We start from the raw sequence: 24,909 nt of genomic DNA, 5'->3' as shown, positions 1-24,909 counted from the left end.
AATAATTCAACTTTTATAAAATAACAGGCAGCAACTTCAGGAAGGATTAAGAACGTTGTCTATTCTTGTTCTGCTCGCTGTTGTGCTGTATCCCAATTTTGTTATAACTGGAAAAGAAGTCTGTTTACATCCTCTGTTCCAGGATTCCAGAAGCCAACGAGGCTTTTACCAGCTTTGCTTGGGCTCTATTCAACATGATGCATTTTGCTGCTGCAGTATGAATCAGTAGTTAGTGTTTATTATTGACCATAAGATGAGTATAATAGTAAGGTCAGTGAAGACAAACTCTGTAATGAAAAGACTAGATCTTGAGGTGTGCGAGGAGACCATAATGTTTCATACAGTGCCATGCTGTTTGCAGATAGGGAGGACAATTCATATCCTTTACTCGTCTTAAGACACCACAGAGCAAGATTTCACCCTTCATATACGCTGTATCTAAATAGACTTCTTATTTTGCCAAAGAATTTTTAGCTGGTTTAGAAACTGAAATGGCCATTTTAAGAACTACTTCTTTGTTGGATTTTTCTGAGCTATTTGTCTTGGTTTTATTCATTAGCTATGAGACTGAGAGGTGAGTGGTATGCTGTACAAAAAAGTACATTTATAAGTTCAAAATGCATTGAATACATTTATATGGAATAGAAGCTTCCAGATACCTCATGAAATCTTGTATTACTCTTCCATATTTTAGATCAAACTGCTTTCCTATTGTAATGGCCCCTGGTTTTGCCCTGAGACTTGTAAATCATATTTTTTTCTCCCTCTTCTTTCTTGGTGTAGGGTTAGTTGGTTTTTTTTTTCTGTGACCAGAACAATGTAAGACTTAGTAACATGGATGAGAATGCTTCATTAATTGTCATTATGATTTTTTTCTTATTTTTCTATAGTTTTTTTTTTTTCTTCTTCTTAAAAAAGGGAAACCAAGGAGGTATGCCCACTTTAAGTCCTGGCTTACCATAACAGGTGTTTAAAGTCTGGTATAAAAAGAAAACATCTATTTCTCAAACCAAGCCATGTGCATAATTCAATCTCAAGACAGAACAATAATACTTCACAGATACAATAGTAATTCTTGCACAGAATCTTACCTTGCTCCAAAGATGAACCAGGAGAGACCTTTCTACTTCTGTTTCACTTGCTATTAACAACCTGTTCCTTGTCAGTTTTTTGACCACTGCTGTATAACATATGGATCTAAACTGAAATGTCATTACTCTGAAAGAAAGTGGACAGCATTAATATAAAATAACTCAGTAAAAGTCAGGAATTAAACTGGACAAAGAAGCTTGTAAAGAAGTATAGCTTGCGTATGTTAAAAATATTTGCTTAGAACTGCTTTCAGCTTCAATTGTTCATAAAAAATTCTATTCAGACAATTATGGGGAAAGTATTAATAAATACTTAACTGCTTTATGTTTCCGTTGTAACCCAGTTAAAACAACCTTAGTGTTATTGAATTATAAATTTGTTTGGCAGCTGTTGTAATGTCATTCCCTCCTTTTTAGACACTTCAAGAAGCCATGCGCAACAGAGTGAGACTTTGCAAGACATACAAAACCACTTCAGGATTTGGTTTTGTACAAGCAGATGTGTGATTTTTTTTTTTTATTATTTTTTTTTCCTCCCCCCCCCGTTAAATGATACCAGAGCATCACTAGTTTCTATGTCTATAGTGTATTTGCTGATGATCCTGTTGGAGATACAAATAATTTTCTGGATCAAAAATGGTGTTGTGTGGAAACAGCTTAATATAAAATACACTCCATGGTTTCTGCCCTCTTAAAGAGCCTGATCTCATCTTATATATGTAAGATTTGCAAAGGAATGTTTACAAAGAAATCGGGAAACAGTACAAAAAGGAAAGAGAGTTGTCAGAGCAAAAAGGAACAAGACTTAACTCAGATTGGACAAACAAGGAATCCAAAGTTTTCAAATACTTTAAAAAGCACTGTTAAAAAGATTGCCAAGTGTCCATCTGCTCGCAACTTGTCAGCTGAAGAAGAGGAAAGTAATAGAGAATTTTCACTGTCTCCAACGTTCAGTTACAGAGTTGCTATTGCCAATGGACTGCAAAAGCATATTTTTGTATCAAACAATAATAATGAAGATATAGTTCAAGACCCGTCTTCAAATGATAGTTCATATTCTGAGTCATTAAGTGAAGTAAAAAGTAATAGCAAGAAAAACGAATACTTGTCACACACAATGCCTGTGAGACGCAACAGAAAAAGCTTAAGCAGCCTTGCACCATCTGATGGAAGTTCTGATGGAGAACGCACTTTACATACACTGAAGCTGGGAGCTTTACGAAAACTAAGGAAATGGAAGAAGAGCCAAGAATGTGTCTCATCAGACTCAGAACTAAGTACATGGAAGAAAACATGGGGCTTAAGAAGTAAATCTCTAGACAGAACTGGCCGTCATCAGAAATCAAATACTCTTGAACCTGGCTTTAGTTCAACAGGTTGTATTAGTCAAACCCATGATGTTATGGAAATGATCTTTAAAGAGCTTCAGGGAATAAGTCAAATTGAAACAGAACTCTCTGAATTAAGAGGACATGTTAACGCTCTGAAACAATCAATTGATGAAATTTCTAGTAGTGTAGAAGTTGTACAAAATGAAATCGAACAATTGCGAACTGGATTTGTACAGTCCAGAAGAGAAACTCGGGACATACATGACTACATTAAGCAGATAGGCCATCCGGGAAACAAAGCAAGTCTTAGGTTTCTGAATGTGCCTGAAGAGAGGCTTGAAAAAACTGAAAACACAGTTTACAAAATATTAATAGACAAAATGGGATTCTCAGAGGCACAAAGCACTATTAAAATTGAATTTGCCCAAAGACTGGGGCAGCAAAGAGACTGTCCAAATGCAAAGCCAAGACCCATTCTTGTTTACTTTGAGTCATCACAACAGAGAGATTTGATTTTAAAGAAGTCTTATAAACTTAAGGGAACTGGCATTGGAATTTCTACAGATATATTATCCCATGACATAAAAGACAAAAAAGAAAGAGGACTGCCTTCCTCTCAGACATATGAAAGTATGGATATGAAGCTTTTAACTGTGGAGACAAAAGCTAAAATGCATGACTGGGAGTCACCTGACAGTGATAAAGACTTGGAATCAGATATAAATAAGAACAGTTATGCAAAGATATCTAAATCAGCACTTCAAATAAAAAAAAGCACTGCAAAGGGGAGTATTGAGTCCCCAAATACTCAAGACCTTAATAGAACTGCTGACAATGGCACCTTTTCAAATAGAGGAAATTATGGCAATCAGTCACCAGAATTTGACAACATGGAAAAACAATCAAAGACCTATTATTCAGACATGACTCCTCTATGGAATTTGCAGAATGACTTTGCAACACCAAAACTTAGCCGTTCAGAGTCAGATTTCTCAAAACTGTGTCAGTCTTACTCTGAGGATTTTTCAGAAAATCAGTATTTTAGCAGAACAAATGGCAGTTCACTGCTGTCTTCCTCTGATCGAGAACTTTGGCAGCGAAGACAAGATGACTCTACAAACTGGTATGGCAGTTCCCAGGAACAGACTTTTGTCCAAGATGTGCAGCAGTATCCCCAGCAAAATGAAGCAGAGAACACAGAAACTGTTGACAGTGGAGTAAGCAATGGACTAATATGTGCATCTGGAGACAGAAGCCATTATAGTGATTCTCAGCTTTCTTTACATGATGATCTTTCCCCATGGAAAGACTGGAATCAGTTGGAACAAGGGGCAGACTTGGGCCTAGACTCATCCACACAGGAAGTTTTTGTGTACGATATGAGCAGTCCTTCAGATCAACAGACAGATTTTGGAAAGTGCCTAAGTTCTGACCTCCAGTATGATACTGAAAGCTATGATTTTACCCTTGATGGTACTTCTCCATCATGTCCAGGCCTTGATAGCGAATCACAAAGTCAGTGGACTGGTCAATACGATGATTATCAGGAAACAAATTCTATCTCCTCATATCAGAATCAAAACAGATTGCCTATGATGTACCGAAGTCAGAGTGAACTACCAAGTGACAACTCAGAAGAAACAGCCCCTAAATCATGGCATAGCCGATTAAGTATAGATCTTTCTGACAAGACTTTCAGCTTTCCTAAATTTGGATCTACACTTCAACGTGCTAAGTCAGCTTTAGAAGTAGTTTGGAATAGAAGTACACAAAGTTTAAGTGGGTACGAAGACAGTGGATCGTCTTTCATGGGAAGGTTTAGAACTTTATCTCAGTCTACTGCAAATGAATCAAGTACAACACTTGATTCTGATGTTTATGCTGAGCCTTATTGCTACAAAGCAGAGTATGAGGAAGACTTAATTGAACCACCTGGTGAGAATGAAACAGACTATGTAGAAGTAATGGAACAAGTCCTTGCTAAACTAGAAAACAGAACTAATAGTAGTGAAACCAGTGAGCAGGTTCAAGAATATGAGCTGGGGCAGCCTTTGTATGAAACTCCATATGCAATACTACCGGAGGAGCAATATGACACACAGTTTGACAGTGTGGTCAGTGAAGAGATACTGGAAGTTGAAAGCGACATGGCTGCTGACATAGAAGTAAGGGAAGATGAAAATCAGAATGTCCCAGAGATGATTACTGAAACTCCAAAGAAAAAAAGAATACGACCATCATTTAAAGAAGCTGCTTTAAAAGCATACAAGAAACAGATGAATGATTTGGAAGAGAAGATCCTTGCTGGAGGTAATAGTATTTCAATATTGTCTTTTAAGTAAAACATTGTTCTTACTGGAGTTGAACATTAATTTCTCTATGGTACCTGAATCTGCTTCCATTGAATTTGGTGACAAAAATTCTGCTTATGTCTGGTTTTGTTCATGGGGTAAAATAGTCCCATGGAAGTCAAAAGGCTAAAACTTTACAAGTTTGTTTTGAAGGAATTTTCTGAATATATTTAGTCAAACGTGTTTATAAGTAATTGTATTGCTTTGAATTTCAGTAACTTGAAAATTATTTTCACAAGATTTAAATCCTGTAGAAGGAACTAAATAATACATTGCTCTTGGTTTTCTTAGAGCTTTATAAATGTATTCACAGGAGTAATATAGATTGTTCAGATATTAAGTGCTTCTTTCTTGTGTTTTCAAGGCACAGTTGGTTCTGTGTTCATCCTGATAAGCAGTGTTCTGCATCCTGTATGCAACCTATAACTTGTTATGTACTTGTAAGAGTGCAAGTCTAAACTGACTTTAATTCTGTCCTTAGTTCTACTCCCAGTAAGCCCTCAAACAAGTAGTCAGTCTCCCCCAAAAAAAGAGAATGGTGTGAAGGAAAGAGAAAAGAAGTGTAAATGGTAGCATCCATGTATGAAGAGGTGGTGGAAAGGAACTTAACTCACAGAGGGTGTTGACAGTTTTATTCATGATCTTTATCTTCTGTGTGAACAGACTTCAAAGCAGTCAGTCACATACATAACTTTAAAACCTCTAGTAATACACAAATATAGTGATTTTCAATATTAACATACACCATAATGCTAACATAATATTGCATGTGCATTTAATTGGGGGCACATAATTACTGTAGCTAGCCAGATGGTAATTGTCACCTTGACTGAATCTTTGCTTTCTTTATCTGCCTTGAAAAAATAATCATCCAATACATTCATTTTAAAGATGATGAATTGTGCCTTTAGCCAAAGATTGTATTCAGTAATAATGAGCATCCAAAGCTTGAGCTACCATAAATTTTCTTTTGTACATGGACAACTACTTTTACAATAAACGTGTAGTCAAATTGAAAGTATGTTATACAAGCAATTAAATATTGCTAATATGAAAGTTTATTTTACAGTCTATTTTTACATTCAAATAATGATACTAGATTGTAGATTTGCATTTTGCAGTTATTTTTCTACAGTACTGTGTTAGACACTAGATGGTGTGTGTATGAAAAAACAGCCACCAATAGACTTTGTCATGATTTTGAGCCATGAGAGGGGGGACCACAGTGTCATTTTACCTAGTCATTGTGGTACAACAGGAATATAAAGGTCTGAGGACCTAATTAAAGAAAGCACACAGGGATGATCCAAAATGGTGAAACCCAAATTGGTTCTGCTATTTAAAGTCTATACATTTGTATATGTTATTAGATAACATAGGCTGCTAGAAAATGAGAACTTCGATGTTACGTCTCATGCAGTCAGTTATACGAATTAAATATATTTGTTCTTCCTTTAACCCAGCAGGTGAAAGACCACTTTCAGTTTCTTTCTCTATCGACGTTTTTTTCTTCTGAATTAGTGAAGCATTTCTTATACTGTATTTACAGAGAAGCCAACTTACCTCAAGGCCAGTTTATGAAAATGTGTTATTGGGTGTAGTTTATGGGGTATAAAGTGTCTGCATGGTTATAAGATGCCATACTAAGGCTTCCATTTTTGTTTCCACTGAAGTAAAGCAGAAGGGAATACAGCAAGAGGTTAAAGGGAATTTACAGATAACTACTACAATACTACTTTTCAGATTATTCTGAAAACAGCATGTGTTGACTCTTGAATAGCAGTTCTGTTTTCTTTTCACATGCTCTTTTCCAAACCAACCGGGAGGATGTGTTTCAGTCAGGGATTCTACCTCAGCAGTAACTAACTGGTTTGTTGCAAAAGTATCTTCAGGTCCTGTAGTGTACCTGGCGATACTTACGAACCAAGCAGTCTTTCATGTTTTATATCTAACGGATTAAGATGATATTTTACCTTTTAATGTCTGCAAACACCGAGCAATTCTTCAGAATTTAAAACTTTTAGAATATATTTCCTAGTTGGAGTAGTCTACAAAACAACCACATTACCTGAAAAACTACTTCTGCTGGGTGACATGCAGTATTATTGCAGTCAAATCTTTCTTGATTTTACTTTCAGTGAGCTGGATGACTGATATATAGATAGCCTATTCACAGATAAATATCTCTGTCCTTAGAGATATTCAAAAGCCATCTGGGCATGGTCCTGAGCAATCTGCTCTAGGTGATCCTGCTTCACCAGAGCTGTTAGACAAGATGGCCTTCAGAGATCCCTTCCAGCCTCAACTTTTCTGTGATAAGGAAATGCATTTTTTGAATATTTTGTATGCATCCTTTGAAGAAGGATGTCACCTTAATATCTGTTTGTCCTCTAAGACAAAACATGTTTAACTTCTGTTTATTACTTGAATTGCACAGCAATTTTGATTTAATATAAGAAACAACATTTTGTAAATCAGTTCTTAAAGGAGTTCTACAAAGCACACAAAATGTACAGTTTGTAGTCTCTGTTTTCACAACCTGCTCCCTCTTCTTTATGTGTGGATTCATGCATGTGCAGAGAATACTTAATTTATCATTTAAGCAAATAGTAGTTTGGGGTATTATATCTTCCTTTTAATTTTTGCAGGCGCAATAATAACTTTAAGTAAAAGGACTGACAGCTGATCTAGGGTTTACATTACTTCCGTGAATTCTGTTTTGCTCTCTTATCCCTATAACTGATTCACAGTCAACTTCTGATTTCTTATTTGAAGATGGAAAAATACTAGTTTCAGATCACGTTCCTTGAATTAATCTTCATTATATAACCAAAGCATATTGTTTCATCTCTCCATGTAGGCAGGAGCAGGTAGACATCAATCTGGCCGACCAGAGATATAACCAGATAATGCAGTACTGTTATTTCTACAATGTAGTGCAAAAGAAAGGTTTAGAATGCCATTATTTTCATTCTAGTAACACATGAGGTAAGGTTATTGAAACTTTGGTATATAAATAATTTATTAGCGTATAAGAGCCCCATTGGATAGTCCTATTCTCTGCCTCTAGCTGGAGAGAAAAAATACACTATGTGTTGATTGCTTATGTATTATTTATTACAAAATGTTTTTGGAGACATACTGGAGTGAAAGTAGTAGGGCATATGGATGAGAGGAGACATGAGCGGTACCTGAGTAATCCTTGGATTTTAAGTTCTGTAAGGACATAGAGGCATTGTGGTAATGCATGTGTATTAATGGAAGGATTGATGGCTTTATAGAAAAATATTGGAGAAATGCTAGCTGGTAGTTTGTTTCTATTGTACTGTCTAATTGAGAATAACTCTTAGCCTTTTACTTATTGTTTCAGTCCTCACTTGTTATTTTCTAGCTTTCTTTTTTGACCACTGCTGTATATCGTGTGGATCTGAATTGAAATATTATTACTCTGAAAGAAAGCAGACAGTATTAATATTAATGTCTCAGTCACAGAATTGAAGTGGACAAAGGAGTTGCTTTTTTTCATTCCATCCTTATTCTTAGTATAAGCATCATTTTCTCCTGATGAAACTATCACTCTGGAGAAGCTTCCAGGGTTGCATGCACTCTTCTGAGTTGTTTTTAGTGATAGATTTTCTATGAATGGTAGTTTAGGAGCAATAGCTTCTTGATCTAGTTGATGAAGATCTTGCTGATCACTTGGTGATTGGTCAGATTTTAAATAGCCTTTGGGCTGAATTTTCTGTCACAGAGTAACCTGTAGATTGTTTATGGTATCAACATGGGTGAATTTATCTTCCTCTATACATACATACATTAGCAAGTCAGATTACAAGGGCCAGGGATGGGAGTTGCCTCTATAATATTTGGATGAAAGTGGGTTTTCTGGTGGTTTATAGGAAGGATTTGTATTATGTTTAGTGATGTCTTACTAAAGAACAGAACTTAGAGATCAGTATCAGTACAGCCTTATTTTGTATATCCCTGAAGGAGGAAATGTGATGCTAACATCTGAAAGCAAAGGAACCAGTGACGTATTACTGCACTCCTCTTGCAGTGTGTTTTTTTTGGTTCCATGATAAGAAAAGCTGTCATCAGAATAAGTATATTACTAATGCATATTTCAAACTCTGTCTATTCAAATTATGCTTTTTTGAAACAAGTATATGTTTTCTTACTTTAACAGTTCTTCTAGACTTTTTATAATAACTATTTGCTGGAGCTGCCTGAGTCAGCTATATTTTCCCAGGGTATAGGCTTTAGAGGTTAATCTAACCTTGTCTTGTGGTACTTGGGCTTTTGTTTCCTTTATGCCTTATTTCCATGTTTATTTTCAATACACTTGTGTAAGTGCACAGTTACTAGTAACTAAGAACTATAGTTAATAGTATTTTACCAGTTTTGTTATGAGAATACAGATCTTGGATTTGGACTCGAAAAAAATCAATGCTATGGCCCAGATGAAATTCAGTTGATCTGGTATTGTTTAGTAAACTAATCGGTCACTTTATAGCCATTCAGGTAGAAACAGGATAAATAAAACAATTACCTTGGTCATGGCAACTTCATATTAGTTGCTGGGTGGCAGTAATGGGGAAATAAAAAGTCTGTCTGATAAATTGCTTTTAAATATTAGAGTTCTCTTACATTCAATTTACATTAGCTGTGTTGAAAGCCCACTTTCCAAAAAGGACCAATGTTTGTAGAAAAATGAATGAAAGGTAGATGTCTATCCCATCTTATTTCTTAATTTATTGAGGTAACTGTGATGACTGATTAAAATATTGTGAATTGTGTTTGAGTTTGAGGGTTTTTTCTTAAAAATAAAGTTCCTTCTCAGGATGCTGTGCAGATTGGGTAAGGGAAGGATGTTTAGTCAGATGGTAGAATTCTACTTTATTTTATAAAGTACTACAGAAATTAATAAAAATAGAACATACATGTTCCATGCATTATGCTAAACTGAGCTGCTAATTCCTTCATTAACAGCTAATGCCATTCAATCTTGTTCATACCACAGTACAAAAGGTGTTGTTGATAACAGTAATATTTTCCCCTTTTTAATCAGTCTGTCATTGCCATAACAAAAGTAACAGTTTGTTGTGTTTCAGGAATTCTTTGAAATCTGTAAGACACCTCTGTTGTCATTACCACCTCATTTCTTTAAGTATTTTGCTGTTAAAAAATTAAATACAAACTTAATTTTATAGTTACCCTTTAGTGAATAACGGCATTGTGGCACTATCGAAGACTTAGGTATAATTAAATATAAACAAGCTGTCTTGAACTAATACAGCTTTAAGTTGATATAGTTTTGGCCTACTTTATATGGCTTCAGATGTACTTCACTGTAAACCCTCACCAGAAGCCCTCACTGGAAGGCTTGAAGCAGAGTTGTGGCTACAGTTAAATTTCCTTTGGGTTTAACATCACCTTGTACAAAATAATGAAACTTGGGGATTTTTTATGTGATCTCTTTGAGATGCTTTTCCTTCGCTGAGCTCATTGGCATTTCTCATCTTTCTAATCTCAGGCATAGTCTAAGGGGGAAAAAAAAAAGTTAATGAACATACTGTAACTAGTCTTTATATCATTGTGAAAGAATAGCCCAGATAGGAACACTTTTAGTTCATAAATTTAACAGCAATGCAAAGCCCCAAAATTTTCTGTTCTGTTTCAAAATATTGAAACCACACTATTCAGAGATACAAGGTTTCATTTGCATTCTACCATATCCTTAATAGATTTTTTTTTTAACCTGCAGTGACAGATGACTTAATATAAAGGCTGATTGTGTATGCAGTGCTGATCTGCAATGTTTAAAAAAAATAAATAATATTCACCTAATGCATGAGGTATAAAGAGCTGGATTGGGGACATAATACTTTGCAACAGAAGTTGATTAATCTATTGCTCTTCATATGTAAATAATGTAAACAGGTGGATTACAGAGACTTTTCATCAGTGTAAATTCCCTTCCATATTCACATCAGAAGATGGTGGCAATGGAATAGAGGTATTGTGTAGATAGGCTGGGGAAGAAATGGGTGCCCTTCCTATATACTTGAGTAGTTGTGTGGTACTGAGGAAACCAGATTTATTGCAAGTTAAGGAATCTCTTTGGGTGCTGTATTGGGGATTACAATTAACTACAGAATTTAATAATCCAGTTTTTACAGTTGTCTTTTTTCTTTCCTAACTTCATGTTTGCACCTGCCTTTTGGACAGGTAAACAAAATGATGGATATCTAACTTTTTTTTGGTGGGGTAATAAGTTGAAGTGAGGGAAACAAAATAAATTTTCAGATGATGTGGGTAGTAATAAATACAATATGTTCCTGCATTCAACCTGCTTAACTAAAATTCTAGAAAATCCTTTTTCCTATATATATATGCACGCTGGAAGTATTGCAGTAATATTACAGGATGTAAGATAACATTCTAAAGAATTACTAAAAACTGCATCAGTTCAGTCAAGGTGTGGCAGATGAACCAATAATTTGGCTGAGTCTCTCCTGCATATGCCTGTGTTTCATGGACACAAAAGTCTATGCGTGTGTTTGGTTTTTTTTACCACTGGTTTCACTCTAATGTCAGGCATAAGTCTTTATACCTTTCCCTTCCCATTTCTATTCTGTCGTTTGGTGAGGAAGAGGGAGAGCAGAGATTTAAGACAGTAAATGGCAGTCCATTCAGCTTGATTAATAGAATTGTCTAAAGGTTGCTTTAGAAAAATTATGTGAGGAAATCAGTTAATGATAAAGATGATGCATCCATCTTTTGTCTGTGAAGACAGAGCAAGTAGTTACATTTACCACCTCCTCTAAAGTTAGGACTTCATAGAAGGATGACCTGCATCTGTTGCTTGCTACTACTTCATGTTCAGTCGGTCAAAAGAGGGATTAAAATAAGAAAAATTATACTGACAGTAGTGATCATCATCTCAGAGACATAAGTCTTTCCAAATAAATAGTATTTTCAAATAATTTTTCAATCAAATGGAATTTTTTATTTTTAAAAAATAGTCTTTTCAAATAAAAATTCTTTTCAGATAAAAGTCAGTTCAAATATAAACAAACCTCTATTAACAAGGAGGGTTTTTTCCAAGTTCTGTTAAAAAAAAAATCCAAGTTTTAGAAACCTTAATTGAAAGAACTCTTTAAAAATGGTTTAATACATCTTTCAGAGAAGATAATAGAGTTCTTATAGCTGATTGTATATAGTTCTGTAGTTACAGGCTTCATATTTTTTTCCAGAAAATCTTAGATTGTAATACTGCATCTCTTTGAAAGAATTATAGTAACCAAATAAATTGAAGATCAGCAGTTTAATTTAGCATAGTAACTCTGAATCAGTGTGCATTACATTAGGAAAACGTGTGTCGCAAATTCACTTCTTTAATGGTCTGGGAATTGAAAAAAATTATATTGTTATCAGATGCCCTTTTGCTGGAATAGCTATACCTATTCTCTAATCAAAAAAACACCCAAAACCAAACCAAAAACCCCAACCCATACACAGTACCCCTACATCCTTAGTCAGTAAGGTTTAGCAGACATCATCCATATTTTGTCTGCTTATTAAAAACAAACAAACAAAAAGAAAACAAAGCAAATCACCCCAAACCACTTCTGTTTAGAGAATGACTTCCTTTTTTTAGGAAAAGTATTTCATTGAAACTGCTAGTTTCCTTCATAGAAGAAAGTCTCTACTACTCCTTATGAGAACATGTAACTATTTAGCACTATTTTTATTGACTTTAGAATTAATGTAGATTGATTAATATTCATGCAATTTTCCTGCCCTTTTTGTGCTTAAACAGATTTAAAATAAATTTGTTAGAGCGAAGAGAAAACCTGAGCGTCAATGTCGGTTCCAAGGGCTTATTTACACTGGTTCTGCTATGGAAATTAATGCAAATCAATATTTTATCACCGAGATTAAGAAATATTTTCTATTTTTATTTTTAAAACTTTTAAGCCTTTTCTTTAGATCATTGTATTTTAGAAGCAGAAGTAACACTGCATCATTTTATGATGCAGCTTCAGTATAAAAGGAATCTTGTTAAAGCAACTGGCTGAAAAATATCTAGACATGCATTAAAAAAATGTAATGGCTTGGAAAGCATGAGTTCATAAATATGCTCTACTTCCTCTGATTGGGGAAGTAGAATATTACAATAAAGTGGGAAACTAAAGAGACTGTTTTGCTGCCAAAGTGAAATTCTGACTACTTTCATGGGCCAAGTGCCAGAACTTTTCTTTATGCACATTCTCCGGGTGATCAGTAGAGCACCTACACAGTTGTGCCTCCCTGGGACTCTGTAGGATAAAATATCTGAAACCTCTCCAGTAACTGCTGATGCAAAATTATCATTGAAACTGATGAAATTTTGTCAACCATGAGATCTACCTCTTTGATCACTAGAGAGTATTCTTAAGATAGCCTGCATGATCAGAAGTTTTGGTAAACCTGAAAATCAAGACAGGATTCATTTGTATATAAATAATTCTAGCAAAAAACATAGATGCATGCATACAGACACCTGCACTTTTATGTTGTTTAATACACACCATTTTTGTGAGAGAGTCTTCTGCACTTGCCTCATGTAAAACTCTTATTCACACCACTGAAAATTACATTCATCTTCAGATTAAAACCTATGTAAAGAGATGGTTTTCCAGGTAACCCATGTCTTTTAATTGTGTTGCCAATAGATCTGTTTAAAAATGTCCTTCATACTGTGATAAACAATATGGTGTATAAAAAGATATGAGTTAACTAGAAAAAAAAAAAAGAAAACCCTGTTGAACACAGAAAAGACTGATCTGTTTTCACAAAACAAGTAGTGGCAAACAGGAAGCTGCTGACTGATATGCTAGTAGCTTCTCTGGCATTGACTACTGAAACTAGTCAGGCTTGTTTATGTTACACTGGAATCTGAGATGTGAATATGGCAAAATATCATTTTGACTCTGATTCTTCTCTTTGAGAAATGAATTTTCTTGATCAGAGGCCAAACAACAACAAGAGATTTGCCAATGCTATCACAGATTTATAAATTATGTATAGCTCTAGGTATCACCAGTGTAATTGCAGCCTCACCAAAGGAATTCTTGTCCATCAGCTGCATATATACCAAGACTGAATAAAGAGAGAGAGAGACATGATGAACTTCTTACTGAATATAAAATAAACCAGGAGAGAAAAATATGTATAAAATGGATGAGTAAAAAACTAAAGCAGTTTTTAGTCCTTCCCTGCATCCCTAAGGCAGGGAAGATATTGCAAATATAAAGTAGGGGAATTTTTTTGGGGAACTCTAAAAAGCATGTTGGTTGAAATTTTCTTTTATAAAAAAATAAAGGCAGAGGACAAGGAGACACGCCTTTTCCTATTAGCTATAAAAAGGGTTTGTGGAATTCAGAAAGATTTATGCATGTCATATCAGGTAGAAAAAGTCCAATAGAACCCAAAGTTGTGCTTTGAATTCCAGTGTACCAGTCTATAGCTGTTAACATCTGTGTATCTCTTTTGATGTTTATGCATAATTATTCCAGCTTCTTATTACTTTCAAGCAGAGCTGAAACAAACAGTGTATAATTTGACTTGGTTTCTACCTATAACATAAAAGCTAACAGTGGGGAAAATAACTTTTTTTTTTAATGTTTTAAGGAGGTCAGTCTCTTTACTTTCATAAGAATTACCTTGAGACTTTTTTGAGTTGTTTCAGTTAAAAAAAAAAAGTAATTATATTTTAGAATAAAATATGATGAGTTTTATAATAATTGCTACATGAATGCTATTTGTATTTTTGTAATTGTAAGCATATGTTTTTGCCTCTTTTTGGACATCTAATATGTGCCTAACATCATTAGCCACGTAGGAAAAAAAGAAAGTATTATCCTGTTATACTCTTTAATGCAGTACTGTCACCACCTCCCTCCTTAGTCTTATCTCTCAATAAGACAAAACAAATCTCTTCAGTCTATCCTCACAGATTGTTTTATGAAACTCTGCTTGTTCTGGCTTTTGTCATCCTCTGTCTATTAAATTTGTTACTTTTAGTGTGATTCCAAAGACTGGAAAGACAACTTCAGCTGAAGTTAACAGGTGCCCATAGAACTGAGTCGTTTCTGTCTTGCATATGGCACATACTAATAACTTCCAGAATTATGGTAGACTTTTTTGCACTAACATGACACCAACAATGCTTTCAATTTCAAATATGCTATATGCCTTGTAGTGCTATCTAATCACTTTTTTGCCATTTTTTTCATTTTTTTCTTCCAAACATAGAACTAGTTTTTACAGGAGTAGTGTCAAGGCAGTGAAGTGAATTCAGTAATGTGTGAGGAACATTCTGAATTCTAACTCTCTCCTTTCAAAAACTTGCAACCCATTCCAGATTGATTGAAATTCTGTTCATCCAACTTGCTGAGAACATTGGCTGAAATGGACCTGTATGGTATTGGTTGATGCCCCATGTGATACTTCTGCCAAAAGTATTACTCCCAAATATCACAATACAACTGTATGCTACTTTCTACCTTTACTGTATTTATCTTGCTTACATAGGGAATGTCATGAAAAACTATTTTCAAAAATCATATTAGCATTGTGGTATTTCAAGTCTTTTCCGTCTCCCATACCAGTTAAGCCAGTTTGCTTATCAACAGAACAAAATCTGATTCCTTTGTCTTACCTCAATAAGCAATGTTGGCTGCTGCCATCTTTTTATTCTGTATGTGTTTATACATTGGCTCATTTTTTTCTTCCACTACTGTAAATCTTGAAATTAGTCTGACTTATCTAAATTTTTTTAGTCTCCTAGTTTGGGTTTTGTAAAGATAATTTTTATGGTGTTTGAGACTATTTTTAGATAGTTCCTTAAATCTTAGATAGGAAGTGGATACAACTCCACAGGAGAAGAAACAACTTCATACCAACAACAGCTGTGAATGTTATAGCCTGTGAAATATGTGACTGTTTCTCAGACATTATGTTCTGCTCCTTTGTTCTTGATCCTACATCTATATATTGTTCTTGGTCTTTAACAGTATGCTATTTATATGACTTACGGGTTTGCCACCATTAGCATTTTATTTTACAACAGGGTTACACTTCTGAAGCACATCTCTGTCTTGCCAATTCACCACATTTGGTTCAACCACTGGAATCTCTGAGTGTGATCTAGATATTTTACCAATGCAACAAAGGCAGATGTTTCTGTCCAAAATCATACCTGATGTGGCTTTCAGTCCACAGGGCCAAAAATAGAACTGGTATGAAGTAAATGCCCTGGAAACATTAGTGGTGTGGACACTTGGGTCTTCAGCACCAACTGCTTTGACCTGATCTGCTCTTATGCCACTAAACTATCCGCTCTTTGCTGCCCAAGATAGTCAGCAGCTTGCTTCTATATCCCAGGCAGCCATTTAACATTCCTGCCTTTCTGTTACTTCTGTCTATGCTGTTAGCACAAGGCAAATTGCATGTCTCAGTGAAATAGTTGTGTTCAGTGTAGGAAGCATAAGGAACATGCTTTTGTTTGAGTCCTGAGGGACTACTCTCACAGTTAGCGTCAAATCAAGTGGCTGTTTGCTTTATTTCTTTGGAAGAAACACGATGGGACTTAAACTTGTAAGTAAGACCATGATATAGCAGTCCAAGTCATCTATTTTGTGGCAATCTTAGCTTTGTGATATGGAAAGACTTGTAATCAATTATCTGTTTGCTTTCATAGGCTATAATTAATTACTTGGTTCCATTTACTGTTGTCATTTATATCAGAAGAGCTAAAATATGCCTCTTCATCCTTTATGGATAATGTGTGCTTTACCGTTCTGATGTGTTCTGGCGTTGGAATGTAGTGCTTAAAATGCACTCTGCATTTTACTCCCTACCATCACTTTGACAAGCTGGAGACTGTCAAGAAAGCCTGGTCTTCAAGAGGACTGTAGTTTTTTCTGACCACCAAAAATGAAGAAGCACTAGCATCGTACCACATTCCAAATAGTTCTCGATAGTCAATAATTTATTCTTTTAGAGCTAAGTTTCAGAAGTTGGTAGAAGTACCTACTAGCTGTTGAAAGACAATAGAAAATAAGAGCCATTAGAAGCCTAATGGGATTCAATTTCTAAACACCAGAGACATTTTTAAAACATGTCCTTGTTTCAGATTTGCAAACCATTTTATTAATAAAGATACAAATGCAGTTTTTATGTTCACCAAGCTGACCTCCTATTTTGGCTTTCAATGTATCTGCTAGTAATTCTTCTACATCACTGCTAGTAAAGTGCTAGCAGCAATTCTTCTATTTCTCCTGTCAGCCAAGCTTTATTCAAGTTTGACCTTCTCGTTGTCAGACAAGCATCACTCATCTCTTATGATGTGCTAGCTTTAATACTGTCTTTCAAGCGTTTTACAGTATATTTTCCTAGAATATGCTTCAGCAACACAACATCCTCCAGGCTTACATACAGTAATATTCTGTTCTATAGTGATAATATTAGCTTCTGGGTACAGCATGTATAATTTTAGCGTGGCTTAATTTGTGTTATTGTTTTGGACAGGCAATATACTACTTTAATGTGCTCCTTTTATTTGACCCTGGTTTTCATGCTTTATTTCCCTTTCTTAGCAATACACACTAATTAGAATTGTCCAGCTCGGACTACAAACTACTTCTGACTATGGATACTTTACACATGTTATTTCTATGGAACAGCTGCATTGTTATCTAATTCCAGGAAGTATTATGTCTAAAGGGTTTGCTTCCAGGAATGACGTAATTATCAGTCAGTTTGACATTCTTGCAACTGTTTTGTAGAATTAAAGATTCAAATGGTACTTTGAGAGAATAATGAACTTTAAATCTTTTTCCAATTTGGTGTTATACAATTATGTACACTTATAACAGTGGAAAATCAAGGTAATATACATAATACCTTTTTAATCCTAGGGTTTCCTGACAATTTAGACTTTTACGACCTTATAGTTTCTGTGCTATGGCGAGGGGGGGTGGTGAACTGAATTTTTGCAATGATTAAAGAAAGAGGAGTGTATTAGGATGATGCTCTGCTGGTCAGAAAAATGCAAAAGTGAAATAATGACACAATGCTTGAAGGATGCTTATCGCGCACGGCGGGGTGGGGGGGAATCTTCTGAACCTCTTTTAATATAAATACCTCTGCTGACAGATGTCCGGTTGTATTTCTGATGTTATCATAAGCTACAAAGGCCAAGGTCTGTCTTCACTTTTGTATCTCTGTTGCTAGTTTATCTTTCATGCTGGAAAATTCTGCCTTTCAGCATCCTTTAGAGATTTTTTTTTTTTCTAGAAATTTCGGTATAGAAACTAGTTATCTGGTATGGTGAATTCCTGTGTTGTGTGGTAAGTTGCACATAGCAACATTGCTGTTAAAATGGATAATTCAGACTGTGTGTTTATTTGAAAACAGTTAATTGTAAAGTTCAACTTTTAGAAGATCTATTAGTTTTCAGACTGAGTTTGAATAGTAATTATGCAGTGTTAATAAACACTTGTTAGAAATCTTACTTAGCCTTCTCAAAACCTTAAAATTGATATGTGGACAGAAAATATCTTGTGGGCTTATTTGAGGGCTGAAAGAATGCCGGATAAGCTTCACGCACTCCACTCCCCCCGCACCAGGGGACTAACTTACCTCGTTGGATATTTGTGAACCATTTCCAACAGAAGCCGGAATTTAGTGGGTATGTTAAATGTTATACAGCCTTTCAATATCTGGAACTTCTTATAATGGGACCCTAATTTTAACTAGTGAATATTTTTAATTTCTTGTTTACCTAAATGTTTGTGTGTGTTTATTGGGAGGCTTAGGGAGTGGTAGTGAAGAAGGAGATTTAAAGTAAGTGGTAAAGAATGGTACGGAGCGGGAGAGAACTTTCTAGTTAGCAGGAGCATTTTGAAATATGGTTTGGTAAATATTTCTTAAGGTTGTTCTCTCATTCCAAAAGTTTTTGTTTTCTATTATTGACTCTTAAGAATTCTGCATAGAGAATGAGCTTATCTGGAGAAATGTGATATGGCAGCTGATCACCATGCTTTCCTTGCTGCAATTAGTGATATGCTACCTTTTAATCTTCTTTGTATTAATTGTTATAATGATACAAATTTAAATGAAGAACAGAAACCTTGTACCACTACAGTATCCTTAACTAGGTTAAAACAGTTTTGTCCTCTCTTTACCAGTTACTTAATTGAATATAATGAAGTTTGAAACTATCAGGCTGCCTAAGAAAAAAAAGGGGGGGAGGGGTATTTTTCCTTTTGCCTTCAATATTTGACATTTGTAAATATAACTATCATTAGTAAGTAGCTGGATGACCACCCTATTCTTCTTCATCATTCCACTACACAGGTATATATATGGAATGAACTGAGCTGAAATAGCAACAGTTACAGAGCAATATCACTCCATGGATTTTTCCTGTAATACTAGTAAAATATCTTCTGGTTATCTAAAATGGCATATGGTATAGAGGCATAACATGAAGGCTATACTGGTATTTCATAATGTAGCGAATTTTCACATAAAATAAAAATCTAAGGAGAAATAAACTAATTGAAATAAAATAGGAAATATCCTATAGGGCTAACTAAATGAACCATCATTTACACTGTTCTTAATACATTTATAAATTTTTTTAGGTTAGTTGTTTGCCATAGAATGTGTGGATGACAGAAATGAGGTATATGGAGATAAGCTCTTTCAAGTAAATCATTGCAATTCAGCAGTATAATCTGAGATGTCTAACCTTGCATCCCTGATTTGAAAATACATTCAGTGGTCTCTTACATAATCACAGTTCATTTCTTATCTACATCAAGGAATGTCGCTGTCTATTCTGGTAGCCTAATGACTACCAAAGTGAATTGCTTGGTGACTGTACACTTCCAGATTTGGTGCTCTCATACACACAGAGAACACTTCCAAAGCTCAGATTATTTCACTCCTCGCAAGTTCAGTAGAAGCAATAAACAATGAAGTTTTCAAACTAATTTTGTCTGTGAAGATGAAGTAATTTCTTACAAAAAAGAGATGCTCTCAAATCTCGTTTTGAGTAATTTGTGTCAGTTGTCAGCCTTATGCAATTTCTATTGAGAAAAGAGGCTGTTAGACTGGTGCTTTTTTTTTTTTTTTTTTTTTTTTTTAAGGTAGCAACTGCAAAGAAAAACAAGTTAAACCAAGCAAGTAACAACTTTTTTCCCTTCCTAATTTTTGATTGTCACTCTCCTTCCTAAATTTAGGCAAAATTAGGTTCCAGTAAAGGAAGTGTAGTGAAATTAGATGAAGTTAGCTGAAACCCAAGAGAGGTAAAGAAAGTTGCATACGTCCATCTCATGCTCTGAAGTACAAAATTCCATGTAATATGGAAGACAAGACTCAACAACTTCATATTTTTTATGTAACTTTCTAAACAACTGGATTAAACATATAATTCATGTGATTCTTTAGGCAGCTGGTAGCAAAGTACCTGCAAACTATTTAAAAACTGCATTTTAGGTAAATAATACTGAGATTTTATTATGCATCTTTAAATGGCAGTATTACAAATATTGTTATGATTAGATATTCTGGAAAGAAAGTCTAGGCTGCATGAACAGATTATGGTGAGGCTTCTTACCTTACAAGTGACGTCCCGCCTAAAATTTACCTCAGTCTTCAAATTTATCTTCGCCTTTTGGACTTTGCCTTTTTTTTTTTTTTTTTTTTTTTTTTACAAATTTGACAATTAATTCAGTCTTAGTCTCTCCTACTTAGAGTCCTGTTGGTATATCCTCTCTTGCTTTTCCTCTCATTTACCTGTCCAGATGCTGCTCCAGCAAGTTGGTTTTAACTATTCCTTATATTTCCTTTAGCCCTATAGTAAAAGCATATCCCACTTTGTTTCGATGGCCAGCCCAGCTTACAGTCATCTAGTTACTGCTGGCTCTGCTTGTACCCTGCTTATGAGAATGCTGTGATAGTTTTGGAGTGGGAAAGTAGGATCATATGGTCATCCAAATCTTCTTTATGTGCTTGTGGAGAAATCATACCTGATTTTGTCAGACAATAAATTTCATAAATAAATAAAAGAAGATGTAAAGACTAAATTTGTTTCTATAAATATACTCGGTCAAATAAGAGTAATTTGACAAGTAAACCACTACAGTTTAACTTATTCAAGAATTAATTTCTGAAGCAAAATAAAAATTCTAGTATTTCTGAAGCGGGGGGCGGGGGGGGGAGGAAGGAAGTTGAAGTGAGAAAACATCAAAATAGTTCATGTCCCAGCAGAAAAAAATACCTTAATGGATTTTTCTGAAACATAAAAAGCAAAAATGTTACTAAGTCTGTTTATATTCAGAATAACTATGAAAAGAATTAATTCGCAGCAAGCAGATATTCTTGGTGCACAGAGATGCGCTTACTCTATTTTTACTAAATCATGGAATTTACTATTAGTAATAGTTTTAATTAAATATTCTGTATAACTCAAAATGTGAGTTTTCTTTAGGACAATAAGCTAGGTCATTCTTTTAGGCATACTCTTTCTAAAAGGATTGGTCAGGATAGCTGTGAAAGAAAAGCTAAGATCTGTAGTCAGTCATAAAAAAATGGCAAATTTTGTGGTCTCATTAAATTGCATAGTTGGATTTTATGTGGATTCAAATTTGGTGTTGTGACATTGCTAGTACCAGGTAGCTCAATCCTCTTTAACCTTTTTGAAGGTTATTATATCTTTAAAATCGGATATAATTTGACTGGTAAAACATGTTTTGAAAAACTTATCTCTGGTTTCTATTCTGCCTGGTTTTGCATGTGCCTTGGTTTGATCACATAAGTAGCCTCTAAAATTAGTGGCACAATAGAGCCTTTTAGTTCCCTGGATTATTAGTGCTATACTGTATGTGCCTTTACATTTGCCAATATATTTTTCATATGTGTTTGAACATGATATTTTCTCGTAGATCAACTGGTTTAAAAATTAAATGTGGCATGTGTTAAGGTGTAAATAATAATTTTGTATTGTATGTAATATGGGGTATATCTCCAAACATCTTAAAAATACCTGAACTATTTAAAGGGCCTGTAGAATGTGTACTCTATTTGGGGAGGAAAAATGGAAAGATCAGTAAGGTGACAATTAAGACAATGTAGTTTCATGTATGCACTGTACTGTAAAGTGTGTGTGTGGGGGGAAAAGACACTTATTAGTAGAATAGCACATAAAACCAATTTTACATGTACTTGTATTTTAAAATTGACAAGACAATAAAATAAGGGTAGTTTTTCCTGTCAGCAAATATTTGCTGACTCATAGTAAATATGAATACATCATGCTTTTGCATTAAACAATTTATAGTGATACATATACACAATATCTTATACTTTCACAATTGTATTTTCAAATTGGCATTTGAGGGGTAATTTCTGTCGTATGAATAGCTGTGATTGAATAGTAAGAGGTTTGTTTTTTTTTTTAATATATCCTTAGTAAACCCACTAATTTTCCTTGATAATAGAGCATTATTTTTTGAACACTGCAACTGTATTAAATATATATTAATTAATATCAAAATATAGATATAAAAAACCCCTGAAAATCATGTGGACATGGGATACAGTATGTAAATTATATGGCATCCACACAGTCCTGCATAAGTGGCATGCATTCTTATCTACTGAAAACATCTTTTTGCTTATTTAAAATATAGTGACAGTGGTCTTGCTGCAATGATACAGCTAAGCACGGGTGCTACTTGGGTTTTGCTCTGCATTAGCAGATTAAAACAGTGACAGTTTTTAATAGCATAAGATATTTTCTCAGAGATTGTTTTGTCTAACCTATATTCCCCTTCTTCCCAATTCTCTTTCAGATAGCGGTTCTGTGGATGAAAAGGTTTAAATTCGCCTATTTACTATAGGGATCATGTATTTTGTTGACGTTTGTTTGTGACTTATTTGACCTGTTTGGTTCCTTCATTTTAGTTGTGAAATTTGCATGTTTTTCCCAGCTTTCCACTCTTTTGTTCTCCTTTGAGTGTATTGCAAACGTGTTGCGTTTTTAAACAGGATAACCCTCACTGTTGTGCTTATCATAATTGCCAATACAGGGGTCCGCTACTGTCAAACATGATATCTGGGATTTTTTGCCTCTAATTATCATCTACACTGCATACACTGTAGGACTTAAAGGACAACAATAGTTGGGAAGCAATATCATATCTTCCCATGGGTTCTTCCAATGTGTTTCATAAATTGCTGAACACTACCAAAATGTATTCCAAAGCAATAGTTACCCTACCTTTGGCCTGGAGCTGACCCTGCTAAACATTTTCATATTAGGTGTTATACATCTGACACAGTTAAACTCTGTCCAAGACTTAAGAGCAACTGAGTAACTGTACGTTTTCTGGTCTTTATTAAAGGCTCGGATAGTAAGTGGAAGTTCCTTGGATACTTCCAAGCTTTATGCAGTCCAGGCGTTTAGCGGGTAAGTATCAATATGACTGTGAATTTTGTAATTTATACCTGCAAATTTGTCTCATAACTTTATAGTAATTTTTCTAAGTTTTGTTCTTATAAGAATTTGCATTATTTTAAAAGGAAGATAGTTTCATTGTGTATGCCTCATCTTCTTAATTCTTCAAGTCCTTAATTTTTAAGAAATTAATACAAGAATTCAGTTGCACAGGTCAACTGGATGACAAAATTTTTTTACGTCTCTGCATACAAAATAAATGCCCTTTGAAGCTGTAGTTTGATTTAATGTCATCATTTTAGTAAATGTGTAGTAATATAATAATATCAGTATAATATTTGAAATGTAAAAGGTCAAGAGAAAAAGATCTTCCAGTTGCTGAGAGTGAATAGGGTAGAAACCTGTACAGTTCTTTTTATTGTCTCTAGACGGAGTTATCTTGCATTCAGTTCTAGCGATTCTTTCCTTTGAGGAAAATCTCTCCTTCCTATTTTGAATAACTCTTTATTATTCAGTTTGGAAAGGAAAAAAAAATAAAGCAAAAGCCACTGGTAAAATTTATCAGTTATATTAGTTAACCGTTTAAAAGCAATGTTATCCTCTTGGTGATGTGCTATATAATCTGTTTGCGATAGCTATGCTTTGTTACAAAGACAGTGATGAGATCAGATTAGCTAATTTATTTTCCAGCTTCTCATTTCTACATCTTAAAGGCTATACAACAGAATCTAGACACTGTGAAGTTTTTGCATTTAGATTCCTATGTTTTGGGGGTTTTTTCCCTAAAAGTACTAATGGTATTAATTTACGTAGTGTTGTTCACATGCTGCTGCGCAAAGCATAGTTAGGGTAATGCTTATACTTATTGCTAAACCTTAAACAAATTTAGGAGCACTCTCCAGCTTTACAGTGGCTTAGGTGGTTTCCATACGGTATTTCTTCCTTTTCCAGCTCATAGAAACTTCAGAGTTGCTGTAAAAGTGTGAGACAATATGTGATATTATGCAAGGTTAGTTGCTGAATGCAATGTGAAACGTTTTAAGTATTGTAGGAGATAATTGATGTGGAGTTTTTTATTAACTTGCTCTCTGGCATTAGAATAAAATTATAGTAAACTTCTCTTGGCTCACAGATGGCACATTGCTTTCACATTGATCAACTGCAGTTTTCTCATAAGGTCGAAAAGGTTGGAAGCATCTCATTACTAAAATTATAAGAACTGTTGCCTTGTATATTGATCAGCGCTATTTCTTACTGTGTCAAAACAACTGCTCCTTCTTTGAATGGGATTTTCTAAGCACTGTATCTCTACATTTTAAAAATAGGACAATGTAAGTGCTGTGAATTTCCTTTCCTGACTTCCAAATGCAAGACATTAGTATTTCTGTTTGAATTACATTGTTTGTCAACATGAAACTAGCCCATCTGAAGCAACTTTGTTTCTTTTGATTAGATTACTAATTTGAATACTTTGTCAGAAAAGTATTAGCCACAAAAACATTTACTAAAACTCTCTATGCTGGTGTTCACGTTATTCTTCTAATGGAATCACAGAAGGCTTTCACCAGAACATTGCAACTGTGCCATCAAATTATGACAATAAGCTTTTGATTTGATGTCTG

General features: G+C 34.7%; 1 protein-coding gene across 2 annotated transcripts in view; it reads left to right on the top strand.

The window, feature by feature from the left end:
• The first annotated feature begins 1,764 nt into the window (after positions 1 to 1,764).
• UNC13C (unc-13 homolog C) overlaps positions 1,765 to 24,909 on the top strand; it is a 178,488-nt gene continuing 155,343 nt past the window's right edge. Inside the window, exons 1-3 of one of the 2 annotated variants that reach the window (XM_009643989.2) lie at positions 1,765 to 4,732; positions 22,683 to 22,705; positions 23,235 to 23,299. In XM_009643989.2, coding sequence (XP_009642284.1) covers positions 1,768 to 4,732; positions 22,683 to 22,705; positions 23,235 to 23,299 — 3,053 coding nt within the window. In that variant the 5' untranslated portion in view covers positions 1,765 to 1,767. The remainder of the gene's footprint in view (positions 4,733 to 22,682; positions 22,706 to 23,234; positions 23,300 to 24,909) is intronic. The other variant, XM_035899467.1, reaches the window with a different exon arrangement.

Source organism: Egretta garzetta, unplaced genomic scaffold, assembly GCF_000687185.1.
Source record: "Egretta garzetta isolate BGI_Z169 unplaced genomic scaffold, ASM68718v1 scaffold287, whole genome shotgun sequence".
Classification (NCBI taxonomy): Eukaryota; Metazoa; Chordata; class Aves; order Pelecaniformes; family Ardeidae; genus Egretta; species Egretta garzetta.
The sequence above is the reverse complement of the archived record's forward strand: the minus strand, read 5'-3'. Positions and strand labels throughout refer to the sequence as shown.